The sequence below is a fragment of the Panthera tigris genome, chromosome C2 (assembly GCF_018350195.1).
Source record: "Panthera tigris isolate Pti1 chromosome C2, P.tigris_Pti1_mat1.1, whole genome shotgun sequence".
Taxonomy (NCBI): domain Eukaryota; kingdom Metazoa; phylum Chordata; class Mammalia; order Carnivora; family Felidae; genus Panthera; species Panthera tigris.
The window spans coordinates 69,792,660-69,818,037 of record NC_056668.1 but is presented as its reverse complement, the minus strand read 5'-3'; the positions used below and the strand labels follow the sequence as shown (position 1 = coordinate 69,818,037).

At 43.8% G+C, this 25,378-nt stretch overlaps 1 protein-coding gene across 1 annotated transcript; it reads left to right on the top strand.

Moving 5' to 3' along the window:
• Positions 1–321: 321 nt before the first annotated feature.
• Positions 322–25,078, top strand: MUC13 (mucin 13, cell surface associated). Its single transcript, XM_015544783.2, has 12 exons — positions 322–466; positions 2,395–2,922; positions 7,028–7,150; positions 8,536–8,642; positions 12,278–12,333; positions 14,032–14,195; positions 16,605–16,730; positions 17,058–17,190; positions 17,845–17,882; positions 19,693–19,777; positions 22,029–22,227; positions 23,841–25,078. Exons 1-11 carry the CDS (start codon positions 322–324, stop codon positions 22,225–22,227), a joined length of 1,704 nt encoding a protein of 567 aa, XP_015400269.2. The 3' UTR covers positions 23,841–25,078.
• The last annotated feature ends 300 nt before the right edge of the window (positions 25,079–25,378 follow it).

Sequence of the window (25,378 nt, the reverse complement as noted above, 5' to 3'; positions counted from 1 at the left end):
CATATGGCAGGAAGTGGAGCACAGACACTACATGCGGTGTTTGAAGGAATGGTGACCTCCTAAAGCGTGGTAGCCCAGGGACATTTGGGATGTTTAACGACTAACCCCCTGCCCCCCCCCCCCCACACACCTCGCAACCTCCCAAGGAGGTTTGGGCTGTTTTGAGCTATTTTGAACTATAATACTTTGGACAGAATATTTTGGACAGAAAAATACTCTCTAAGTCCAGGTTACCTCTTTTATCTCAAAAGCTCGGAAGAGACCTATGGTATATGACCAAACCCCAAGGAGTAATTGCCTCTGGCTGATTGACGTCAGTTAATGACTGGACTTTGTACCCAAAAGAGGGTTAAAACTGAAGACAGTTGGAGGGAAGTCACTTCCTCCTTGGATTGCCCGGCAAGAACATCTAAAATGAAAGCCTTTCCTCACCTCGCTCTTCTCATCCTCCTTTTCGGAGCCTCAGGTAAGGAACATTTTGCAATTTTTATTCTTTTAATCATGTTTGCTGTCTCTGAGATAGAACCAGCGGGCTTAAGCTACTAGCTCCAAGGTCCAACAAAGCAGACTATTTCATGGCTGAAGTTTCCTCTCCCATTCTGCTCAAAGACGTAGGGCATTTCAGTGCGATGAAGGAAGACATAGCACAAGTAAAGGGGGCTCTGGGCTAAGGTGTGGGGTTCAGCAAGCCAGAGATTTGTCCTCCAGAGTTCCTCAGGCCAGACAAGAACAACTCAGTAGGTTCCGAGGGCCTGATGCCCTACAGTAGCCTTTTCTTTGGCCCCCAAATGTCATTTGGACCGTAATGCAATGCAGGGATCTGGTTTAATCCCTGATTCCAGCACCAGGAGTCTTTTGTCTCCTTCTACATGGGAATTACGGTTTATCTGTGGGCAAATCCCTAAACCCATCTGGGTATTGGCCGGCTCTTCTATCAAAGATGGATGCGCGTATCAATCTCACAGTTACTCTCTGACTCAGGGTGAGCCCTTGTTAAATGAGAAGAGTAGCAGGAATAGGAGGAGCAGCAGTGAAGATGGCCAGCTGGTGGGGCACCCAGGCTGGCTCAGTCAGTGGAGCTCATGACTCTGTCTCAGGATTGAGCCCCGCGTTGGGTGTAGAGATTACCTAAAAAAAAAAAAAAAAAAAAAAAAAAAAAAAAAAAAAAAAAAAAAAAAAAAAAAAAGGGTGGTCAGTTGGTGAACTATTTTCTTGCTCCTGACAGAGCAATGGTTTATCTCTTCAACACTTAATGACTATTTAAGCCAGGCCCTGTTGAAAGTGGAGAGCCAGATTCTGCCATCCAGGGGCTCACAGCCTTGTGGGGGAATCAGTGGTTTTTCTATACCGGAGGGGTTAGGAATTGCTTCCTCACTTACACTTTTTTTTCTTTTTTCTTTTTCTCACGAAACCTTCTAATATTTGATTTTAAACTGGTTGTCAGTGTCAGCGTTCTTTGAGACAAGGGTTCTAGAAGAGTAATCACTGGGTCACTAAGAGTTTACTACTGTTCCCTGTGTCCAGGGGTTTCTAAGAGTTGGGAAAAAGGCAACTCTGATGATCACCGTAGCCCTTAGGGCAAAAATCATCTCTACTCATCCTGCTCTTTAAAAAATTAATGTGTCTAAAATTATTAATGGGTAAACATCCCTAGGAAACAATTTTTGGAGAAAGTTTAATACACACGTAATGAGGTATTTTTATTTCATCACTCTTTAAATAAACCCCCTCCCCCGCCCTCCCTAAAATGGGGACTATTGCCTTAAACTATAAAAAGACAAAAAAGACAAAGACTGCCACTTTCAGGTAGTAACAGCGCCACCTGCTGGCATTGTCAATTGTCCTGACAGAAGACTACTAGAGAATATTAAACCCGGATTTAATAGTCCAGCAACTACAGGCCTAAATGATGTTACTTCTTGGTCCTTGTCTTCATACATATTAACTTTTTGTAATATATTTCAGTAACATTTTTCCAGTTTCTTTCTCTTAATTTTATCTATTGTGAGGGTTTTGTGTGTGTGTGACCGAAGTAGTCATGTATTTTCTTTACTTTTTTTTAAAAGAGAGAGAGAGAGAGAGAGAGCGTGCATGAGTGGGGAGAGGGGCAAAGAGAAATAGAGAGAATCTTAAGCAGGGCTTACGCTCTGTACGGAGCCCAATGCAGGGTTCAATCTCACAACCCTGGGATTGCGACCTGTACCAAAATCAAAAGTTGGACTCTCAACCAACTGAGCCACCCAGGTGTCCCCATGTATATCGTTTTTAATGTAGTCAACTATATTTATTTTTCAAGAAAGAATGATTGGGTACTAATTGGTATTAAAGAATAAGTAACTGCCGTTATATATCGAATGTTCTTTCTTCTGAAACTTGGTATCTTTGTTCCTCCAGCCATTGGGCAAAATACAACTCCTTCAAGTAGCACTACCGTAAATGACGTAATTACTGCTGCCACAACACCTGCCGCAACAACTGCCACAACACCTACCACAACAACTGACACAACACCTACCACAACAACTGCCACAACACCTACCACAACAACTGCCACAACACCTACCACAACAACTGCCACAACTGCCACAACAACTGCCACAACTGCCACAAAAACTCCACCTACTTCCTCTGTGGCCTCTGTTTCTATATCGAGTTCAGTTACAGACGCCACTGTCACGTCTACAACAAGTAAATCAAGCCCAGATGAAAACACAACAACTGCATCTACCCCTGGCTGCGTTTCTTCTGGGAGCAACGAGTCAACCACAGTGGTTACTTCTCCAGAAACACAAACGACAGAGACGGACACTGGATCATCCCTCATCACAGTCCCCCAAAGTAATTCCTCAGAGGCTGTTCCTTCGGTGACTTCTGGCAATGTCATTTCGCCTGAGATCAGCCCCCCAAACCCTGGTCCCCCAGGTAAGAGTGATTTCCTTAAAGACTGCTCCTTTGCAGAGTCCTAGCATTGTGGAGGATGGTAGGTAAGTGTGTTCTGTGGGGGGAGGAAAGTGGGTATAGAGAGACCCAAGGTTTCCTTGAACATGAACCCCTGGAATTACAAACTCTGAGTCAAGGGGCACCTGGGTGGCTCAGTCGGTTAAGCATCCGACTTTGGCCATGTTCTCACGGTTTGTGAGTTCGAGCCCCACGTCAGGCTGTCTGCTGTCAGCACAGAGCCTGCTTCTGATTCTCTGCCCCCTCTCTCTCTGCCCCTCCCCCACTCTCTATCTCAAAAATGAGTAAATATTAAAAAATTAAAAAAAAAAAAACCCTGAGTCACAAAGGCTAGTAGTCATGGCAGAGACTCTAAAAGATAACCCACGGTTTCATTCTGTTCTCCTTTGCCCTCCACCTATCCTACTTCAAGTTAGTTATGGAATATTTTTTTAAATTTTTTTTTAATGTTTATTTATTTTTGAGACAGGGAGAGACACAGCATGAACAGGGGAGGGTCAGAGAGAGGAAGACACAGAATCTGAAACAGGCTTCAGGCTCTGAGCAGTCAGCACAGAGCCCGACGCGGGGCTCGAACTCACGGACCGCGAGATCATGACCTAAGCCGAAGTCGGCTGCTTAACCGACTGAGCCACCCAGGCGCCCCAGTTATGGAATATTTTTATGGACTTGGGCATCATGAAAGCTACTTTTCTAGCTTCCATCTCCCTAGGAGATTTTAAGAAATAGTTTCAGCTTCTCTGAGAAGGCAAGGTCCAAATAAGCACCGTCTTTCCAGCCCCACTGGTCTGTCTCCCTGATCTACGCAAGGAAGGAGTCAGTGCTATCCTGACTCAATGTTGGGGGGAAGTATGACATTGCAATGGTGGCTGTTCACAGTTTGGAGTTTGAGTTAATTCACGGAATGTGAGTCTGAGGAATAAAAAGCCACACAACGGCAGTGCTCAAATGGTCCTAGACATGGGGCCATTGTCCAAAGGACAGATGTTTCAGGAATACTGTCCTGAAGAGTTGGCAGTTGACCTCAAGTCAAAATTATTGAAACAGAAACCACTTGCCTCATTTCCCAAAGTTTGGTCTTATTAGAATAAGGGTCAGCGAACTTTATCAGCAAAAGCCAGCTGGCAAATACTTTCGGTTTTGTGGGCCACAATAGGGTTTCTGTTGCAGCTACTCCAGCCTGCCATTTTAACACGAAGGCGGTCACAGTCCAGACACAAATGAATGAGCCTGGCTGCACACCAGTAAAACTTTATTTACAAAAACTGAAGACGGGCCAGATCTGTCTCATGAGTCATAGTTTACCAACCCCTGGTCTAAAAGAATCCTCAAACCTAGGCTTGAAGGGTCTAGATAGATCTAAGAACTGGCTGGTTAAGCAAAGGGAGACAGAGCCTGTATCTGAGACCTGGGTCCCGGTCCGCCTTCATGTTTGGAGGGACCACTCTGAAGACTAGGCCACCTGGGTCACAGCTGCACAATCAGCTCTACTGAAGTCAGGAAAGAGAACTTTTCTAAGCCATTTCTGCTTCCCCGGACATTCCCTCAGAGTAAAACCCCTCCACTAGCTACCTGGGGAGGGGGCAAGTCACTTCCCTCCTGGCTTCAACTTACCCATCTGTAATAAGGTGTGACTGAACCAAATAGCCATCAAAATCCCTTCCGGCTGCAACATCCTGTGACTTTATTCCTGTCGCACAGAACAGGCTGACAAGTCTGTCCTTTATTGCCGGAGAGAAAGCATTCCAGGACTTGTCTGCCTGGTGTATCCTGAGTGGGGTTGTGCTCCGTTCCTTCCTTAGGATTTTCCAAATCATCCTTGCAATGTGGGGATTTTTGAAAACACCTTTTATTTTACTTAGAATATTAGTTCATACCGAGGTGCCTGAGTAGCTCAGTCAGTTAAGCATCTGACTTTGGCTCAGGTCGTGATCTCCCGGTTTGTGGGTTTGAGCTCCGCGTCGGGCTCTGTGCTGACAGTGCAGAGCCTGCTTGGGGTTTTCTGTCCCCTTTTCCCTCTGCCCCTTCCCCACTTGTACTCTTTCTCTCAAAAATAAATAAACATTAAAAAAAAAAAGATTCCTTCATGTCTTTTCAGGGCTTCAAAGCTCCTTTCTTTTTAACTCTGAATAATATTCCACTTGAATATTATTCCACTAAATAATATTCCACTGTGAATGTAGCACAGTTTTATCCATTCACCTACTGAAGAATATCTTGGTTGCTTCCAAATTTTGGCAATTATGAATAAAGCTGCCATAAATATGCCTGTGCAGGTTTTTGAGTGGGCATGTTTTCAACTCCTTTGGGTAAATACCAAGGAGTGTGCTTGCTGGATTATATGGTATGTTTAGTTTTGTAAGAAACTACCAAACTGTCTTCCAAAGAAGCTATACCATCTTGCTTTCCCACCAATGAGAGTTCCCATTGCTCCAAATCCTCATCAGCACTATCTACCTGTCTATTTATTTTGAGAGAGAGGAGAGAGTGTGCAAGCAGCGGAGGGGCAGAGAGAGAGGAGAGAGAGAATCCTAAGCAGGCTTCGTGCTGTCAGTGCAGAGCCTGATGTGGGGGCTCGATCTCACAAACCGAGATCATGACCTGAGCCCAAATCGAGAGTTGGGCACTTAACTTACTGAGCCACCCAGGCACCCCTAATTTCTATTTTTTTAAATAAAAGTAGGGGTGCCTGGGTGGCTCAGTTGGTTGAGCATCCGACTTCTGCTCGGGTCATGATCTCTCGGTTCCTGGGTTTGAGCCCCACATGGGGCTCTGTGTTGGCAGCTCAGAGCCTGGAGCCTGCTTCGGATTCTGTGTCTCCCCCTCTCTCTGCCCCTACCCCGCTCATGCTCTGTCTCTCTCTCAAAAATACATAAACATTAAAAAAAATTTTTTTTAAAGTAAATTAGGCCCAAAGTTATGGAAGAAAAGAAGCTTAAACAGGGCAAAAGTATATTCAGTAAAAACTAAATCTCCCTCCTATCCTAAGCTCCTAGGGCCCAGACCCCAGTTTCCTTCCTCAGAGGCAACTTCTGTGGCCAGCTTCTCATATCTTTCTCCAGAGGAATTTGTGCAAATACGAGCGTACACATTTGTGTGTTTGTGCATGTTCCTCTCTTTTTATCACAAAAGAAAGCATGTTGTACACATTGCACCTTATATATAGCTTTTTAAAAAAAAATCAACAATTTCTACCTATAAGTTTGTAAGAATATTAACACCTTTTGATGAGTCACTTGACTGTTTCTGAAATCAAAGCTCAGAATCATTTCATTCGACAGAGGTGGAGAAAATGGCCAGCCAAGACAACCATTTGGCCTCTGACCTAACTCCACTCCCCGATCCCACCACTTCTCCAGAGAGAGGAAGAGGCTGTACCCTGCCTGGTCTGGGAGCACCACCCAATGGTGTGGACACCATTGCAATATAATTCTCACCAACTATTCAAGTCATCCACTCAGAAAGCCAGGGGAGAGTGTGTGCCATCATCACTTCCTCTGAGAATTTTCACTGAGTTAATCTGCAGGGGCCCCTTCCTGTCCCTTTTCCTTTCTTCATGCACCTGTGTGCTATGTTTGTTAACTCAAATAGAACACCTAGTTTCTTGGGGGGGGTGCTTCTTGCCTCTACCTCCCTATAAGACAGTTATTCATACTTTCCTAGAAAATAGGATTCTCTCTCTCAAATGGTGTTAAGGCATTAACACCTAGTTAACACCTAGTCTGTGCCTAGTGTCAGAGGCACAGACATCAAGGTTCTGAAGGATCCTTGCAATCCAAAGATTCCAACGATGGAATTAGAAGACTGCTGTCTCTATAAGTACACTCTTGCCCACCGGCCCCTGCCCTTTACCGTTGACAAGCCTCTGGCTCCAGAATTTCAGCAACAAACTCCCTTGAGACGTAAGGGAATATGTATTTGCTTCTAGCTCTTCTAAGGGTGTGCTGTAGAGTAACATAACCAAGGAATGGAAAGTGCCCAGAGGGAGGCAGGAAGATTTTGAAGTATGTTTCTGGGTGTAATTTGTTGTCATTCTGTGGATTTTTAATCTCTTTCTCCTCCATCTCAGATCCCAGCAGTCCTTGCCAAGGAGCTCCCTGTAAAGGCGGTTCTTCATGTGTTAGCCTGAATGATACCTATTTTTGCCTGTGTTTGTTAGGATATTACTATAACTCTTCCACATGCAAAGAAGGTGAGTTACAAGGGATGAACCGGGCAGAGCTGCATTTCAGACCTAAAGTGGAATGGAAAATGTAAAGTAATGTCAAAAGAGCCTCCAGAATAGTAGAGGTAGAGGATGATTTATAGGTAACAAAGGCCTGCTGAGTAGAGAAAAAGCTCCTGCTTTTATTTCAGTGGAAACTAGAGGGATGGGAGATGGACCAAATCAGAGGTGTGTGTGAGCTTGTCCTAAAGGTCTGGAAGTGGATGTGTCCCTTCACTGTACTGGTTAAAGGGAACGGTGCCATAAGGACAAAATGACGAGTGTTGCAGCCCCTGGAAAATTCTGACAACTGCATAAATACAAAGTCGTGCTGTTACATGGGGACACCGATTCAGGATAAGGTGCCATACTTAAGACAAACCTGAGAGCCTACTCTCTGACCTCGATTCAGTTCTCTGTCACAGAATTTGCTTGCTCCCAACAGAAAGCTCCATTTTTAGAGACTTAAGAGCCTCTTGGCTCCTGAAATGGACTTTAGGAGCAAATCAATACACCTCTGGCATAACCCTTTTTTGGTTAGTTCAGCTGGGTGCTCTGCAGGTCCAAGGCTGTTTCCTGAGTTAGAAATTGTTCTCTGTTTCATGAATGAAAAATATCTCCCCCTGCCAGAGCAGACCAATTATACAGGAAATGAATGTACCGTGTTGGCCACAGGGATTAGAGATACCCCAAAAGCCAAACGGACGTTCATATTTCAGCACTAATAATCTCATTTCTGGGCATCCACTCTAAGTAAGGGACCCCAAATATAGAAAGGTTTGTGCATAAAGATGTTTGCTGCAAACTTTATTTTTCCTTTTAAATAGTCGGTAGCATTAAAACAAATAAAGACTATTAATGAAGATAATGTATATTTCATAGAGTATTTTGCAGTCTTTAAAAATAATAGTTATCAGAAAAAAACCAATAGTTATGGGGGGGCGCCTGGTTGGCTCAGTTGGGAGAGCATGCAACTCTTGATCTCAGGGTCACGAGTTCAAGTCCCATATTGGGCGTGGAGCCTACTTTAAGGAATAAGCATACAAGTAAGTGAAATAGTTATGAAGACTAGGTAATTATTTGGAAAAGTGCTTATTATGTGACAATAGGTAAAGAAGACTCACAATGTAAACATGGAATTGTAACGATGCAAACTATGCACGGAAAACAAAAGCTGGGCGAACTGTACCAAAGCAAAAATGGTTGCGTTAGGCTGGGTGAGATTTGGGGCAACATTTTTCATACTTCCAGACTTCCCATAATAATCATCATATGATGTTTAGAATTTTAGAGAATAATCTATGTTTTAAACACAATGGAAATTAACCCTTTTTACGTTAAATATTACAAAAAAGATTCTGCTTAAATTTCAGGAAAGCTATTCCCTGGAACAATTACAGTAAAAGTATCAGAAACGTCTGGTTTAGAAGATGAAAATTCTATGGCCTATCAAAAATTACATATTAAAGTTACTGAATTTGTAAGTATTTTCCTACCTTTCTTCCTGCATAAGTGTCCTTTATTCTAACAATGACTTACGGATGTAGGACTGGTATTCAGTCCGTACACACTGGTGCAGCTGTATTAGTCCGTGAAATAGTGAAATGCACCCTTACTGGTTGGTAAATAGCAACTGTCCTGAGCCCCTGGCACCTGGTTGCCCGGGCTCCTTCTGCTAGGACGCTTAGGCCTCCCCATGATCCTGCACCTAGATGACTAACACTAAGCACGGCAGAGGGCCCTCCGAGGCTTGTTCCAACCATACCATACTCTTTGATACAGAAGCTATGAGAATATTTTTAAATGGAGGGGTGTCTGGGTGGCTCAGTCAGTTAAGCGGCAGACTTCGCCTCGGGTCATGGTCTCGAAATTCGTGAGTTCCAGCCCCACGTCGGGCTCTCTGCTTTCAGTCCAAAGACTGTTTCAGATCCTCTGTCTCCTTCTCTCTCTGCCCCTCCCCCACTTGCATCCTCTCTCTCTCTCTCCCAAAAATAAACATTAAAAGAAAAGAATATTTTAAAATGGACACATAAATATAATGATGTTTTAAAATATTTTCGTAGGAAAAAAAATAAAAAATAAAATATTTTCGTAGGATTGAAGAGAAAAAAATTAAGGTTTCTTTTTTTCCTTTCTACCCTCAAATTTGCATATACTTCTATCCTAGTCGGGCTTTTTTTTAATGCCTGGAAAAGGAACTCTGTTCAGATTAGTATCTGTTACTTTTTCTCCCCCCACTGTCGAAAAAGTCAAAATGAACCTTAGCTTCATTTCATTTTGATGATTGTGAGTGAATGTGCCAGCATGAAAAGGGGTGGAAATCTCCATTCTGGATCTATGTTAGACCAGTGTTTCTGAAAGTTTAGTTTTAAAGAAAAAAAAAAAAACAAGGAGCCAGTAAATATGTCTTAGAACCCTAGGTGGGGAAACACTTTTAAAAGTTAAAAAGACCATACCTTTCAATTCTGAATTATTTCATCACAGAAGAGTTTTGCTAGTAGAACGGTAAAACATAAAACATTATTGTCCAGATGATTTACAGATTGTACAGAGACAGCTAGTGCTCACGACCAAACAGCCGGTGCCTGGCACTGCTAGGGTGAAACCTGACTGCAGCCTCCTGGCCTTGGCCTTGCACATACCGCCTGTGCACGACGGGCCAGCTGGCCATGACCTATCGTCTAATCCTAGATCTACATTCCAGTTCTCCCACTTGGATGATTTTCCGGTGCATTGAGGACAGCAACATCCATGTGTTCCTATTTCCAGGGAACTCCTCTACTGTCTCAGGTGGCTTTACTGAGCAGTGGCCCCTGTGGCCACCACGTTCCCCAAACTTGCTTTGGGTATGAGTGTCCACAAGCGCCCTCCTGCTACAGGCCTATGCCCTGGTCTTCAGAGACCGATTTTGAGACTTGGTCTCAGTCAGGTCTTGATGGTTTCAGAGGGACCACGAAGGGGAGAGAGCATTCTTATAATTTTCAGGAAGTTTTTTTTTCTGAAGAGGATATGCCAGAACTCATTTGTGGCTCTTACAGACAAGAAAAGAGAGATAATTGACTTTCTTCAAGGTCCTCTTAGCAGACTTTGTAGCCAGGGCAGTCCCAGCTCAGGCCCCCAAGATGTCTCCCAGGGCCCATTTTCTATCCAGCTGGATCCAGATGGACAGTCTGCAAAGGGATGTGGAGTTTCCCTGTTGCATACGTGCCTGGCATTTTATGTGTAATGTTTCTAATTCCCAAAACAACCTAATGGGGAAGGTGGTACAATGGTGCTATTTTGCTGATGAGGCTGTTAAGGATCAGGAAGGTTAATTAACTGACTGAAGGTCACCCAGCTGATGAGTGAGGAGGTAGGGACTTGAACTCAGACCTGCCTGACCACAAAACTGCTTCTTCTCCTTCTCACCTGCTGGCTGTGTCATGCAGTAGAGGGCCAGCAGGCCTGTTTGGATAGCTACTGCCTTCTTGTCCAGACTTACAGCCCTTCAGTTTGATATGTGTATATCCGGACAGCCTCAAAGGGTGACCTGGAAGATTTAAAAAAAACAAAAAACAAAAACAAAAAAACAGAGATACTTTCTCCTATGTCAGATGCTAATTTTGTAATCTCTTCTATAGGCATAAGAAAATTAAGTGGACAATGGTCAGTAGGGGAATGAGAGGGCCCTTGGAGGATGACCAATGAACTTGTTGCTAAGTGAACTCCCAGGCCCCTGATAGTTTACATAAATGCCAGCTATTCCTCGTATTTAAAAGAACTAAAAGGCATATGGATGTATTCTGGATGTAAGGCTACCCAGACTCACTAGAGCATCAGATTTGTTTGAATTTGACTAGAATAAAAGAGAAATGATTTAACATCTTTTTAAACGACATTGGTTACCAGGATCTTTTAAAGCATTGGGTCACCATGAGGAGAAAAATAGTAAAAAGTCATTGGATTATAAAAAGGTTGCACCAACCCAGTGGAACACTCATATAATAAAATATGGAGACTGGGGCCCACAGGAGGGAAGACATGTTCAAGGTCATGTCTTTCACATTTAATTTATTCAGTCATCAGTCAGCCAGTGTTTGTTGCACATTTCCTGGGGATTGACCTGTGTTGAGTGCTATGGGGTGGGGGCGGGGGAGGTTATGAGAAAGAGAAAACTTACATTCTAATTGGGACCCTCTCACACCCCCCTCCACTTCACCCCTGCCTGAGGTCCCATGACACAATTCTGCCTAGTGACATGTACTTGTGCTGGAGCCCCTTCCAGCTCACAAAGTCATGTATCAATTCCATCTCATTTTATACCAATAATAGCCCTGTTGGTAGGAATTACTGCTACAGCAAGGGTTCCCATGAGAAGAATGAGGTCCAAAGAAGTTCTACAAAAGCTGACACATGGAGAACTGTGACCTTAGGTGTTCTTCCCAGTCCAGCCTGCTCTTTTCTGAGCCACACTGCTTCTGAACATTAGTGTGTGGGCTCCTTCCCCCTCTCTGTGTCCCAGCACTGCCTCCGAAATGCTTTAAGGCTTGTCTGCTTTAGGAAGCCCTCTCTGGTTCTCTGCAACTGTAAGAGAGTATTTCTGGATTTCTATGGTAGATCGTATTGCTCCGTGGTGCTTACCTGTCTCAACTTCATGGTGTAGTCCCCTGTCCGATCTCAGGGCACAGCCTGCCGTCTTTGTAACCTCTGTGTCTGGCATCCTGCCTCAGCAAGGTGGGAAATTAAATAAGCGTTCCTTGGGTAGACTGATGAGTGTGTGAAGCATGCTTTATAGATAAGTCTAACAAATATGCAAAACTTCACAGTGACTTTGAAAATACAAACTTAACAAGTTAGTCTCCTTAGTTTTAAAAGTATGACCATTGATTTGGCTGGGTGCTTTAGGTGTCTGTCTTTTTTCCTGGAGAACGCTGACTTTACATCAGAATCTTACTATTTTGGAACAAAAACTATCAAAATGTGTTAGAGCACATGCAAGGAGCAAACTGCTGTGATTAACCATGTATATTTACACCAAAGAGGTTAGAAATGTGTTTTTGTGAACACCTAGATATAGTATCACATTTCCCCCCCCCTCTTCGTGGTTATTACTAAATCTGTTCTTCTCCTTCACAGTTTGTGAATGCATTTAACAGTTTTGATTATGGACAGACTATAATTCGTGAAGTAAGGTAAGTGGATCGATGGGGGACTTTGGAGGCAGGTAATATGCCACGTTGTTTTGTCACTAAATACACAGCGGTTCCATTTTTTCCCTTCGTTGTAGTATCTTGCCTCCTGAATTGGAGGGTGTGCTAGTAGGTTCTTTGAGTGAATGAATTGTGGCTAGCCTTTCCTTCCTAGCCCTACTGCAAAATTATTCTATAGACTTCTGGTCATTTTTCACCTGATAAAGGACTTGTATCAAATACCCCTTTCTCACTGCCCTGTCTGTTCCATCGTCACCTCCAAATCATATCATGAATTAATCACGGGAGGGAATTTTAAATTAGAATCTGAATCCCATTTTGCTTTTCAGACTCCCTTTTGCGGTGACCATTTGAGTTTGGATTTTCTCAATTGTTCTGAGGAATTAATATGGCTGTAAACATTTCCTAAGTAGGTTGGCTATGTTTTCAAGCTTCTGATATTTATTCAGAAGTCAAAATGGAGTCTAGAAGAAAAAAAGAACAGGAAAAATATAGCATGAATCTTAAAAAACACATAGCCAATGGTGCACCTGCGTGGCTCTGTCGGTTGAGTGTCTGACCCCTGACCTTAGCTCAGGTCTTGATGTGAGAGTTGTGAGTTCAAGCCCCATGTTGGGTCCTGTGCTTGGGTGTGAAGCCTGCTTAAAACACACACACACACACACACACACACACACACACACAGCCACAGGCTGGAGAGGGAAGGACTTTTTGAAAGTCCTTTCCCCCACCCTCTCTTTTAGTGATTGTGTCACTCGATTCCTCTTGGACAGTGGAAGAATTAGAATTTGACACAGAGGTTCTTGGGGCTCCAAACTGCAGCGCCCAGTGGAGAGAGACCATGCAATGTCTTGCTCACAGCAGGCGCTCACAATCAGGGGATCTGATGTGGTGTTCTGTGCTCATGTTCCCTGTAGCCCCACCCTCCTTCGTTCAGTGTCTGAGCTGAATCTGCCTGCTGACCCCCTGGCCCTCTGGGGAATGACCCAGACTCAGTGTGGTTGATTACTGCACTCTCTGTGCAAGAGAGGAATGCACATTCACACCCTTCTGTCTCCCTTAAAGTATAAGTGAGGTTTGCCAGCTCAGCAAGAAACCTACTCTTTTTTTTTAATTTGTTTTTTTAGTGTTTATTTATTTTTGAGAGAGAGAGAGAGAGCGCGAGCGAGCATGGGAGAGAGGCAGAGAGAGTGAGACTGGACCCACAGTGGGTTCCATGCTGACAGCAGAGAGCCCGATGGGGGCTCAAACTCAGGAATCAGGAGATCATGACCTGAGCCAAAGCCAGATGCTTAACCGACTGAGCCACACAGGTGCTCTAAGACCTACTCTTGATTTCCTACAGAAAGTGACAACTTACTATTTCAGATGTTACTTGTTCTTGTTCTGGTCAGTTTCAGGCTTTTAGCACCTAAAACGGATTGTCCACAATTTTTCTCAATATCCTCCAATAGGGCATCGTTTTAGCCATAGATTTCCTCTGAGCACACATGGAAGAGAGAGCTCCAGGCCTGTAAATTGCTAGCATACTACAAGGCCAGGCCTTCATGTTTGGGCCCCAGTTGTGGATATAAGACAGTGGCTCAGGGCTGGAGCTGAGAGACTGGGGAGTCCAGGAGGTTTGAAGATCAATCTGTCAATTTTTCAGTTCATCAAGTGATGGATTCATTTCATTTTTAGCACCTCTCCTTCAGCAAGATCGGAAACACGTGCTGGTGATAAGGATGTCTCTGTAGAAGTCGTAAACATTTTCACACAAACTACAAAAGAAGATGAGGTGACCGTGTCTGAATCCATTCAGAAAGCAATTGAAAACAACAAGGATGACTTTACAGGATATATTAGTAAGTATTCAGTAATTTTATTAGAAGTTTACCTAAAAACCTCCCTTTTTGAAAACATTTCCATTACATGTGAGAAGAGGGCAAGAAAAGCAGGAGAATTGAATCCACTGATGGGCCCAATGCCTGTTAATTAGTCATTCTTCTTCCCTCTCCTCCCTCACTGGCTCTACTTATCACTCTGACCACTTTGCTCCTCTCTTTGGAAGGCAGTCGTGAACAGATGGTCTCTGGACAGGAAAAGATAAAGAAAGGAGAAAGAAGAATGCTTTATACCAACTTGTAGCTTCCAAATGATCATAGAAAGCCTTCCTTACTCTGTTTCCCCTTTAGGCTGACACGCAAGCCCCTAGCACAGCTGGAACAATTCACTTTTGCTGTGTCATAAACCACCCCAACCTTAGTGGCCTGAAACAGCAACCATTTATTTGTTGTAAGGCCATAATTCCCCTCCTGGCCTCTCTCATCCTTCTTTTTGCTCCTGCTGAAACTTCTCCTTGAGTCTCTTAAATTTTTGCTTTTTAATGAATGTAACCTTTATGGCCTAGTTTGCAAAACTGTTTTCTCTTTTTGGAAATACACAAATCCTGTTCGTGTATAGCTTTCCAGCACCTTTCCACTTTCTTCGAGATTTCACCCAGATTCTCACTGTTCTCTCAGGATCTGGAATGTAAATGATCTGGGGTAAAGCACTTACCTTCTACCTGAAACAATGGAGGCCCCTCTGCACCATACCTTCTCCTTGGTGCCTCTTGGCAATGTGCATTCAACTCTTCACTGAGTGTTCCTTCCTGGCAGAAGAGACTGGAGAAGACTAGTTGTGTTTCTCTCATGTCACCCATCAACATGACAGCCGCCAGACCTGGCCTTTCTGTGGGCTCCATAGCATGAAATACACACATGACCCTCCATTCGTTCACCTATCTTTCTATTTTACCCGTTTGCTCTTTGTTGTTGGTTTTCCTGTTTGTTGTTTGGGTTTTGTCTGTGGCAAGCTTGATCTCATTTGGGGCTCTAGATTTTATTACGCTATTAATATTCTGTCTTTGGTTATGGGACCTTCTTTCTGTATTTTGTTTATAAATCTCATCTGAGAATTTCCTGTGCAAACCATATGTCCATTTCTTTTTATTTTTTATTTATTTTTTTAAGTTTATTTATTTTGAGAGAAAGAGTGGAGGAGGGATAAAGAGAGGGAGAGAGAATCCTGGGCAGGCTCTGTGCTGTCAGTGCAGAGCCTGATGCAGGGCTCAAACTCACAAACCATGAGATCATGACCTGAGCTGAAATCAAGAGTTGGACACTTAATTGACTGAGCCATGCAGGTGCCCCTAGTCGGCCTTTTCAAATGGCAGGTGATGAAGGAAGGTTAGTTACAGGTGTGGGATGTTTAGAAGAGAATAACTACTTTCTGTTTTACCTGCTCCTATGTTTGCCCCTTACTCTATTCTCAGATTCATTTTTTTTATCCCTAATGTCTTTCAACATGCTTCTAGACTAACATTCTTAAAAGAATGCATTCTCATGCCATGCTTCTGCTCAGAATCTACCAATGGATTCCCAGGCTTGTAGGATAAAAGTCAACATCCTTAGCCTGGCATTCAAACTCTGCTGTACATGTGACTGAACAAAAGCATGATTATTTGTTGAGGTTCCTGGTGTGGCACTTGCACTGACATCATTCAATTCTCACAATAATCATGTGAAACAAGAATTATTAGCCCCGTTTTATAGATAGAGGACACCTGGATCCACCAAAAATCAAAAAACCGAACAGACAGCTCATAGCCAGTAAATGGCAGGGCCAAGAATTCTCATCTCTCTCCCACCTCGACACACCACCTCTCCCCTGCCCAAGGACAACTTCACTACTCCCTGACAAGAGTCCTTTGCTGCTTTTCATGCCTACTTTTCTCCACTTGACAGACTGCCTTTCCTTTGACTGCTCAAATCTTCCCTATCCTTCAAGACTTAGCCCACCTCCTAGAACCTTCATAAGGTTGTCTTTAGCTAGTTGAGCCTCTGAATTCCCATTGTACTTAAAGTCTGGACCGTGAGTTGACTGGGGGGACTTTCTGTGGGCTCAGACATGTAACTCCACAAAGATGGGGCCCAAAAGTTATATAACTACTGTGTCCCTTGTGGATCCCAGCATAGAACTAAGTGAAAAAGAGATCTTGCCCTTGAACATAATTGTACTACCTTCTATTGAATTAATTTGAATTGAATACTATAAGGACATGGTCATAGAAGGGAAAATTAGGGAGTTGGATTTCAATATCCCAGATTTCCTTTTGTTAAATCCCAAACTGTATAGAAAGGTGTGTATAACAATGGAGTAAAATGCTTTCACAAGTTACTTTATTCATATTGTCTTTCTGACTGTATTTTTGAATTGTTTGTCCCTCTCAGTTCAAAGCCTGTGTGATTATTATGGTTGTGAAAAGGAAAACCAGCAAGACAAATGTGACAACGGTTTGCTGTGTAAATGCAAGCCGGGGATGGAAAGACCTAACCCCCAGATCCCTGTGTGTGCTGGTGAGTGTTCTACCTGCTTGTGAAATTTCTTCACAACTCCCACCTTCTCTCCTTTTGCATTTGCAAAATACAAGCTTTACTGCTCAAGTGTCCATGTGTCTCAGGGGTGTGCATTTGGGCTTTAGCCACATGGGCCTGGACTGAGGCCTTGGCTCCGAGCTGGTGAGGAAGCCCATGTGCAGCTTCACAGGGAGCATGTCATGTGCACAGCCAGGGAGCACCTCACCTGACCCAGAAAAAGCAATGTGAAAAATTGTGTTCTGTGACATATCACTTGGGGGTTGAAGGCGTTGTTTCTGAAAATCACCCAGAAATTCTGTTTTGAAGCCTCTGCTCCAAAGTGTCCTGACACCTGCAATGCAGACCATAATAAGCAATGCTTACTGAACAAGAACAGTGGGAGCCCCGAATGCGTGTGCCTCTCAGGCTATGAGGAAGATGATCATGGAATCTGTCGAGAGTAAGAGAAACCACTCTTTTTCATCTTGCCATAGCTTGAACTAGCCAAAAAGGATAGAACTTGTAGACATATGCATGGGTTTAGGGTCAGGATGTTGGAATGCTTCCATAAGTTGGTAAGATAAGAGCATGATCCTATCACTGTCATCATCATCAATGGTTTTTGAACATTCTCTGTGCGCTGGGAAGCTTGCTAGGTAATATGTCTCCCAAAACAATGCTGTCGGGAATGGATTTGTTCCTCATTTGCAGGTAAGGAAAGTGAAGCTCAGAGAATGTAAATAACAAGCCCCAGCTCACAGGGCAGCAGATAAGTGGCAGGGACATGTGGCCTCGCAGCCAAGGGGAACCCACAGTGCTCCATGCCTCTAGGGTTCAGCGTAGCCTGAATTGCCGAATCTTTCTGGAGCCCAGAGGATGGAGTGTTCAGTCAGTAGGAAATGGGGCCACTGGGAATTGTGTACCCTCTTCAGCCTTCCAGAGCTCCATGGAAGGTGCTCACCCAGAAGAATGGAAGCGTAAGGCAGAAAAGAGGAAGAGGAGAAGGAGGGGGGAGAATGAAAGGAAGATGGAAAGGAAGACTGGAGGCTGGGCGGAAAGTCTGACACGCTCCCCGTGGAGACTCTGTACCATGGTTTCCGTTATTGTATTTTAGGTGTGCCTTTGGCTACAACGGAGTCAACTGTAAAGACCGTGAGTATAAAAGTTTTGCTTTGTTAGTAATCATCTGAGAAATATGGAGCACATTCAAAATTCTGCCCAGGACTCCAAAGTCTCTGGCTCCCTTCATAAAGAGTGAGAAACTCTGCCTCCAGTTGGTCTTCTGGGTCATGCCATCCCATTCCTGCCCTTAGGTCATGAGCAGCAGCACCTCAGCTGTAGGAAATAACAGAACCCAGCCCACGAGGGAGGCTGGCGCCTCTGCACTTGGCCGGACCAGAGGAGGGCGTCCAAACATTCTGTTCATTCTGTACATCGGCTGAAATATGCATTTTCTGTTACTAGTAAGGGTAAAAGACCAGTATGTTCCAAAAATGTCTGTGATCGTGGGAGAGCAGAACTAAAACCCAGACATTGAGATACTCAAATCTTTTTGTTCCAGAGCCACTTACTAGCTTGCGGTGTGTTGTTGCAAGTTCAGATGCTTTGTTCTCTCCCACATCCCACTGCCACCAGTCTAGGACAATACTAACTTTATATTTTTAATTATATTTTAAATCTTACCTCACAAACTAAAGACCAATGATCCAAGATGAAGGAAACATGACTGTGGCCTCCCAGTGAGCCACAAAATTCATGATGAAAAATGCTCTCAATTTCTACTATATTTGGTTGCAAGGCTGTATTTGCTAAGTCATTTCTTCCTTCTGGGCTTTTAGCATCTGCACCTACAAAATGAGAGTTTTGGACCAAATGACCTCTGAGGTCATTTCCAGAGTGGTCTGTGCCCCCATGAATCCAAGTTGGAGGTGGCATATATGGCAGTCACAAAGCAGACAGAGAGAAAGGGTTCTAGAATAGCACTGTCCAATAGGAATGTAATGTGAGCTCCATATTTAACTTCAAATTTAAAAAATTCTAAGTAAATTAAAAAAACTTTTAATATCTTATTTATATTTGAGAGAGAAAGAAGCAGAAAGTGAGTGGGGGAGGAACAGAGAGAGAGGGAGACGCAGAATCTGAACCAGGCTCCAGGTTCTGAGCTGTCAGCACAGAGCCCAACGTGGGCTCGAACCTACCAACCATGAGATCCTGACCTGAGCTGAAGTCAGACACCTAACCAACTGAGCCACCTGGGTGCCCCAAGTCAATTTTTAAAAGATACATAAATAAAATTATTTTAATAACATTTTATTTCACTCAATATATCACAAATATCATTTTTTAACATGTGATCAATATAAGTGTTATTAATGAGAAATTTTACTTGTTTTCATACCGTGTATTTGAAATCTGCTGTGGGTGTTATACTCACAGGCCATCTCGTAGCCACATTTGTAGTGCTCGATGGTGCTAGCCAGAGCAGATCTAGAGGAAGAGAATGGGCTGTAATGAACTCTCCCCTTGCTGATTGTATTAAGCCTCTATTAGTGAGAAATTTAAGTCCGGTCTAGTTCTCCCTGCTTATCAACAAGGCCAGATATGGTGGGCAGGAAAAGGCAGCAGAGGTGAGGCCAGGATGTGGACCTCAGTTGAGATCTCAACTCCTACAAAGTTCAGGAAGGCCCTGCCACCGACCATGGCCTCCTTTAGGTTTTTGGCCTTCTTTTATCTGGAAAGGCAGCCTCTCCTGATTGGGTTCGGAAAACACAGTTGTGGGGGAGGTGCTAAAGGAGATGAGTCTCCCACCCAACCTGCCACCCAAGCTGCCCCTGGTGGGGTCAGGGACCAGAGCCTGATTGTCTTCACAGTCAGGGACCACTGGGAACACATGTACCTTTGCAGTAGACAGTGGGGGGCTGCTCATGGGAGGTTGTGCCTACTCTTTGCTCTTCCTTTTCAGAATTTCAGCTGATCCTAACTATTGTGGGCAGCATCGCTGGCATCCTCGTTCTTGGCCTGGTGATTGCATTGATCTTCTCAGTGAGGTACGGAGTGGACAGGTCCCTTTCCCTAGGGCACAGCACCACCAGCATCATGCTCGAGGTTCTAAACATACCCAGCCTTCCCGCGGCAAGAGAAGGGAAATAAGGCGAGGCCTCTTTAATACTGTGGGCGTGTTGGCTTTTTTTCTTACCTTAATTTTCTTTGGCTTATATAAACCATACGTGATCACTGAAGAAAACAGAAAAATGTGTAAAGGAGCACAATTAAAAAATCATTCACAAAATTGACCACCCTGAGGCAACTGACATTTTGGCATATATCTTTCCAGATTGTTTTTCTTTTTCAATGATATTATAGACATAATTTTGTATCCTTTGTGGGATTTTTTTTATTCCTTTTTAAAATTTTTATTTATTTATTTTTGAGAGAGGGAGAGGGAGAGAGAGCAAGTGGAGGCAGGGGCAGAGAGAGAATCCCAAGCAGGCTCCCCACTGTCAGTGCAGAGTCGGACGTGGAGTTCAAACTCCACGAACCATGAGACCATGACCTGAGCTGAAATCAAGAGTTGGACACTCAGCCGACTGAGCTACCCAGGCCCCCTGTATCCTTTGTGTTTTAAAACATATATGGTTAAGGTTTATTTATTTATTTTTTTAGCACGTAATGTGACATAGCAACTATTTTCTGATGTCACCGAAACCCTTTGTTAGCAGTTTTCAACCCCACTGGTGTTGTCAAGTGCTGTTCTCAGCAAGGACTGGTCCAGACCCCTGCAGCAGCGGTTCTCACATCAATGTCAGTAGAGCCACTTGGCAGCCTGGTGCCTTAAGTGCCCTTCCTAAGAACTTGGGTCGAGTCTTTTCATTTATTCGACAAATATTTTGATAAAGTTCCCTCCATTAACAGGGAGAGAGAACACTATTATCTCCGTTCCCCTTCTAAATGTGCCAAGTGCGGGTGCACTTTGGCAAAAACAAAGCTACTTGTTTGTAACGTTTAGCTCATATCTTATATTTTGGCAAAATAGGTATTTTTGCACTATAATGTGAGAGGATAAATAGATTTTGTTTCTTCTTCTCTCTCTCTTTTTTTTTATTCCAGTTTGATATTAACTCTTTCCTCCAGAGCCTTTATCATAAGGATGCAAAGCTGGGAAATGGGAATGTGAATTTCCCTTTTCTAGGAAGATGGCTAGAACATTCTGTTCTGGACCAAGGCTGTCTCCTCCTTTCCTAGGAGGATGGCTAACTGTCTTGGGTGTCCAGTGTCCTCAGGCCTGTTTGTGGAAACTTGTGACCCTGTGACAGCTATGTTTTCAGTTCCTCCTTCCTGCTACAGAGCCAGGTTTGCTCCTAGTTCAGCCTCACATTCATGATTCTTGGGAACACATCAAGAATTATAATTTCTTGCCCATTTCAAAGGGAAGGAAGTCTCTCCTCAGGCACCTTAGACAGGAGTGCTCTCAAAAGAAGGCAATTCTGTTGTAGGTTGGGATGGCCACCAGGGTCCACAGGGTGAGTGGGTCTTCCCTTATGACATTTCCGGTGGATGACTGTCACCCCAGGAGTGTCCTGTGGGCATCAGAGATGCAACCAATGCACTCCACACTGTGGCATCCGGGCACTGCAGGGGCAGGTCTGTGTGTGGGAAACAGAGTTCATCCGGGGCAGGTACCTCCCTCACCTGCAAGTGTGTATCCTTAACTTTGAATGCTTCCACTTGAGGTCCTTGAGGGGTCACAGCAGAACCTGGGAAATGCCTTTTTCTCCTTGTAAGACCTTTATACCTCGAACTTCTTTTGTTCACCTAAGTGCTTCCACACACATTGACTTTGCTTGAATGAAAAATGGTGCCACCAATCAGCTTTTCTCTTTGACCTCTATGATTGTTTCCATATATGATTCAAAAGCACCTTAAGAATAGTAACATTATTAGCAAGATTTCCATGAGACCAACCGAATTACATGACACTGTTGGACCAGTGTTAATGTTCTGGTTTTGATGGTTACAGAGAGTTTACGAGGAGATTGTCCTAAAACTTAGGGAGTAATGAGGTATCATGGGTCCTGGGGCACCTAAGAACTTATTCTTAAATGGTTAAGACATGTTAACAAATTGGGGAATCTGGGTAATGGGCATATGGAAGCTGCATGTATTTTTTGTTTTGTACCTTATATGTAAATTGGAAATTATTTCAAAATTTTAGAATATTTTTAAAAAAGGATATTAATGTCTGCTTCAAGGAACTTTCTGCCATTGTCAGATCCTACTAATTCTTGTTACCATTTATAGGTCAAAGAACAAAAACAAGAATATTGAAGAACAGAACTTGATTGAGAACGACTTTCAAAATCTGAGACTGAAGCAGACTACAGGCTTCAGCAATCTAGGAGCAGACGGGAGTATCTTCCCTAAAATCAGGACAAACGTCCCCAGTCAGCTACACAATCCCTATGCAAACCAGAGAAGTATGCCTCGCCCCGACTACTAGGTGAGTCAGCTGGCTTTTGAGTAAAATGCCCAGGACAGAGCAGGCACTGGGCTATTGTATCTTCAAGTCCTGGCTGCCTTGCCGTCTTTTTTTGTGTTTATTTTCTAATCAAAAGAGAAAGGTTAGAGGATGTTCCCTCCTATTGTTAAACAGTCACCACTTGGTCCCTAACACTGACCATCTATGTAACTTTAGACACATCACTTAATTTCCCTGACCTTCTATTTCCTCAGCTATAAAAACAATTTAGATGTCCTCAAGGTCCCTTTAAATTACAAACTTCTACAGATATGACTTCAGTCTTTGTGATGAAAATTCCTAGGCTGTTTAAGGGCCTAGGACCGAGGTCAGGCCTGGGAAGAAGTGTTGGATGAAAACATGGTTCTGTGGATTCCTTCCAGCCTGCCCATATAAAGGCAAATTTCTCCTTTCCTCTCCCCAGACTTCAAGGCATAACCCAATCAATTTCTAGAGAGATAAGGCAAGTTAGGCTGGTGATGCTTTATTTCCCTTGGGAGGATTTTCAAGGCGCATAGCTTGTATTCATTAGATTTGTATTGGATAATCATGCTGGCATTGTTTAGTGTGATCTGAAGAAAACTGTAAGAGGCCACTTTTATGGGGAAAGGGGACTAGGGTCCTGGGCTGGAAGGAAGGAAGGAAGGAAGGAAGGAAGGAAGGAAGGAAGGAAGGAAGAGGAAAAGGGGGCCAGAGAAGAGAGAGGTAAGGAAGAGCAGCAAGGAGAGAAATGAGTTCTTAAAAGACGAAGAATAGGGGAGGAAGGGAAAGAGGGAGGGATGTGAGTGAGGCCTACCCAGAAGAGTAGATTATAAAGAGGATAAAGGAAGAGGAGGACACGGGAGGATGGCAGAGGGGGCTGAGGAAGGGGAGCATAGGCTCCGCATTCTCTGTGCACATTACACTTCTACTGACTGCCCAGGTGAGCACACTGCCTCCAAGGATCCTAATGTTCTAGGGACATTCTGGGAAAACTTGGCTTATCTCTATTTTGAAATCCCATGATTTGTTTTGCACATAAAGTTTTCTTTAGTCATGGAAGTCTGAACGGTAAATGTATGTGCAAGCAGTTGACTTGTACAAGAAGGTGCCATGGTGGGTCAGACACGTGGTCTAGCCAAGAACGAGCATCCTATGGGAGTGTCTGCTGCCCTCCCACCAAGGTGAACCCTAAGCAGCAAACTCAGTAAAACCCCCTTTCCTCTTTATGCAGGGAGCCTTTACTTTAAGCATAATCTCTAAAGAGAATCCTTTAGAGGTAGAATAAGCATGGGATTTAGAGTCAGACCTGAGTTTGATGCCTTGCATCTTTTGTTAATAGATGTGTGATCTTTGACAAGTTATTTGACTTCTCTAGGTTTGTTTTCTCGTCTATGAAATGGACAAAATAAAGCCTATCTCATAGGATAAAAAACAAGCTAATATGTATAAAAACCTAGCCCAGTGACTATTCTAACTTGAATAATACTGTTCAAGTAATGTTAATTAAAGTAATGTTAATAATTTATCGATCTAAATTTTCTCATATGTTGTTGTTGCATTAGTTCCTTTCTAAGAGTTTCCCTCCCCCTCTCCCTTTCTCTCTTTTTGTCTAGAATGGCAAAAACTGGGGACCATCCATGGCCTCAACCCAGTGTACGAGCTTTTACTTTGAGTGTCTGAAAGACTAATGGACAAGTGAGCAGCCACAAAGATCTGGCCTTTGGTATTTCTCTGCCACCCAGCACCTAGCCTCTCTCAGTGGAAGCTGTGACTGTAGTGAATGCTTGTTTGCTAAGTACCTATGAAATTAAATGCACATAGATGCGATTCGCACTTGTAAGGCAGTTGATTTTGTCCAATCAGTACAATGGTTAGGTTTCTGTTTTTGTTTTTCCTGGCAACAATAACCATGTCCAACCTAGAGGAAAGCTCCCCAGGATTGTTCGTACCTGGGAGAATGTTACTGTGATAGCCTACCGATCAGTGACCTAATTCTGAGAGACTCTTACACATCAGGTATGGAGATCCCAGGGAGGGGTGGGAAGAACTACCATCTTTTAAGGTTCTCGGGCTTATTCTCTCACAAGTTAAAATAGGATGCTACTTCTAGCCCTCAAATACGGGATTTCATCACTTTTGACCTGCCAGGATCTTGTGACCTGGTCTCATACCAAGAAGACAGAAAGAAGACCTGTCTCTCAGCTTTTTGGAGGAGAAGTGACTGGGAATCCAGGATCTTTTTAATGTTAATTAGAAGGCCCAGACTAGAAATGTGCACCATGGAGTACATTCTAAAGTTGTCAAAATGCCAGGAGTGGGTAGAGGCAGGGAGAAAGAAAAATGTAACCAGGAGTGGAAGGAACAGAGGCAGGAGTCTGGGCCTGGAGGATGAGTATGAAGGCAGGCATGCATAATCACCTTCGTCCTCAGATCCCCTCCTCAATGAGTGAACGGACATTTCCTCCCACTTATGTCCTACCCGAGACCCAGAGCCTACGTACAAGAGTGAAGACAAAACCCCAGGAGCAAGAGCTGGAAGTCACTTTGAAATTGCAGATATTCTCTTCTGCTGCTGATGAAAGAGAGAGCTTGTGACCCGATCCACGTGTCCAGCCTTGTAATACAGAGTCCAGAGATGCTTCGTGGAGGCCTCAGTCTTCCCTGGGGACAGAGGCTCAGCAGCGGCCACCCGCCCACACAGAGCCACGCCTAGTACAGGCTTTCTTTACTGTTAATAGTGTCCTTGTTTATGTCTGATGTCTGGTCCCCTTGCAAGTTATTTTTATTTGTTGTTATTATTATTTGTTCTTGACTATTAACTGTGAAGGTAACAAATAAAGTGTGTTTGGTAGGCGGTGTCCTTCCTTGTGTATGGGCGTTTGGGGATGCACACAGCAGTGAGTCTCACTTTCAATAGCAAACGTGACACATGACAAACAAGACTGATATCTTCTGTCCTTGTTAGGGGCTGTTAGACTACCCAGGGTAATTTTTAATCATGCGGTAGACATTTTCAGCTGCTTCCCCATGCACATCTTAACTTGTCTCACATTATGAAGCAGCCAAGCATTTTGGATAGGACCGATCCGACCCCCGGCTCCAAGGGTGGGTCTTGGTTTGCCCAAGCCCATCAGTGGAACCCCATCTCCCT

Bases quoted from the DNA above. Each gene is read 5' to 3' on its own strand.
- MUC13 (XM_015544783.2), top strand. From the start codon at position 322: ATGACTGGACTTTGTACCCAAAAGAGGGTTAAAACTGAAGACAGTTGG. The intron at 2,923-7,027 runs GTAAGAGTGATT...CCTCCATCTCAG, and splicing joins CCCAAACCCTGGTCCCCCAG to ATCCCAGCAGTCCTTGCCAA. The intron at 17,191-17,844 runs GTAAGAGAAACC...ATTGTATTTTAG, and splicing joins GATCATGGAATCTGTCGAGA to GTGTGCCTTTGGCTACAACG.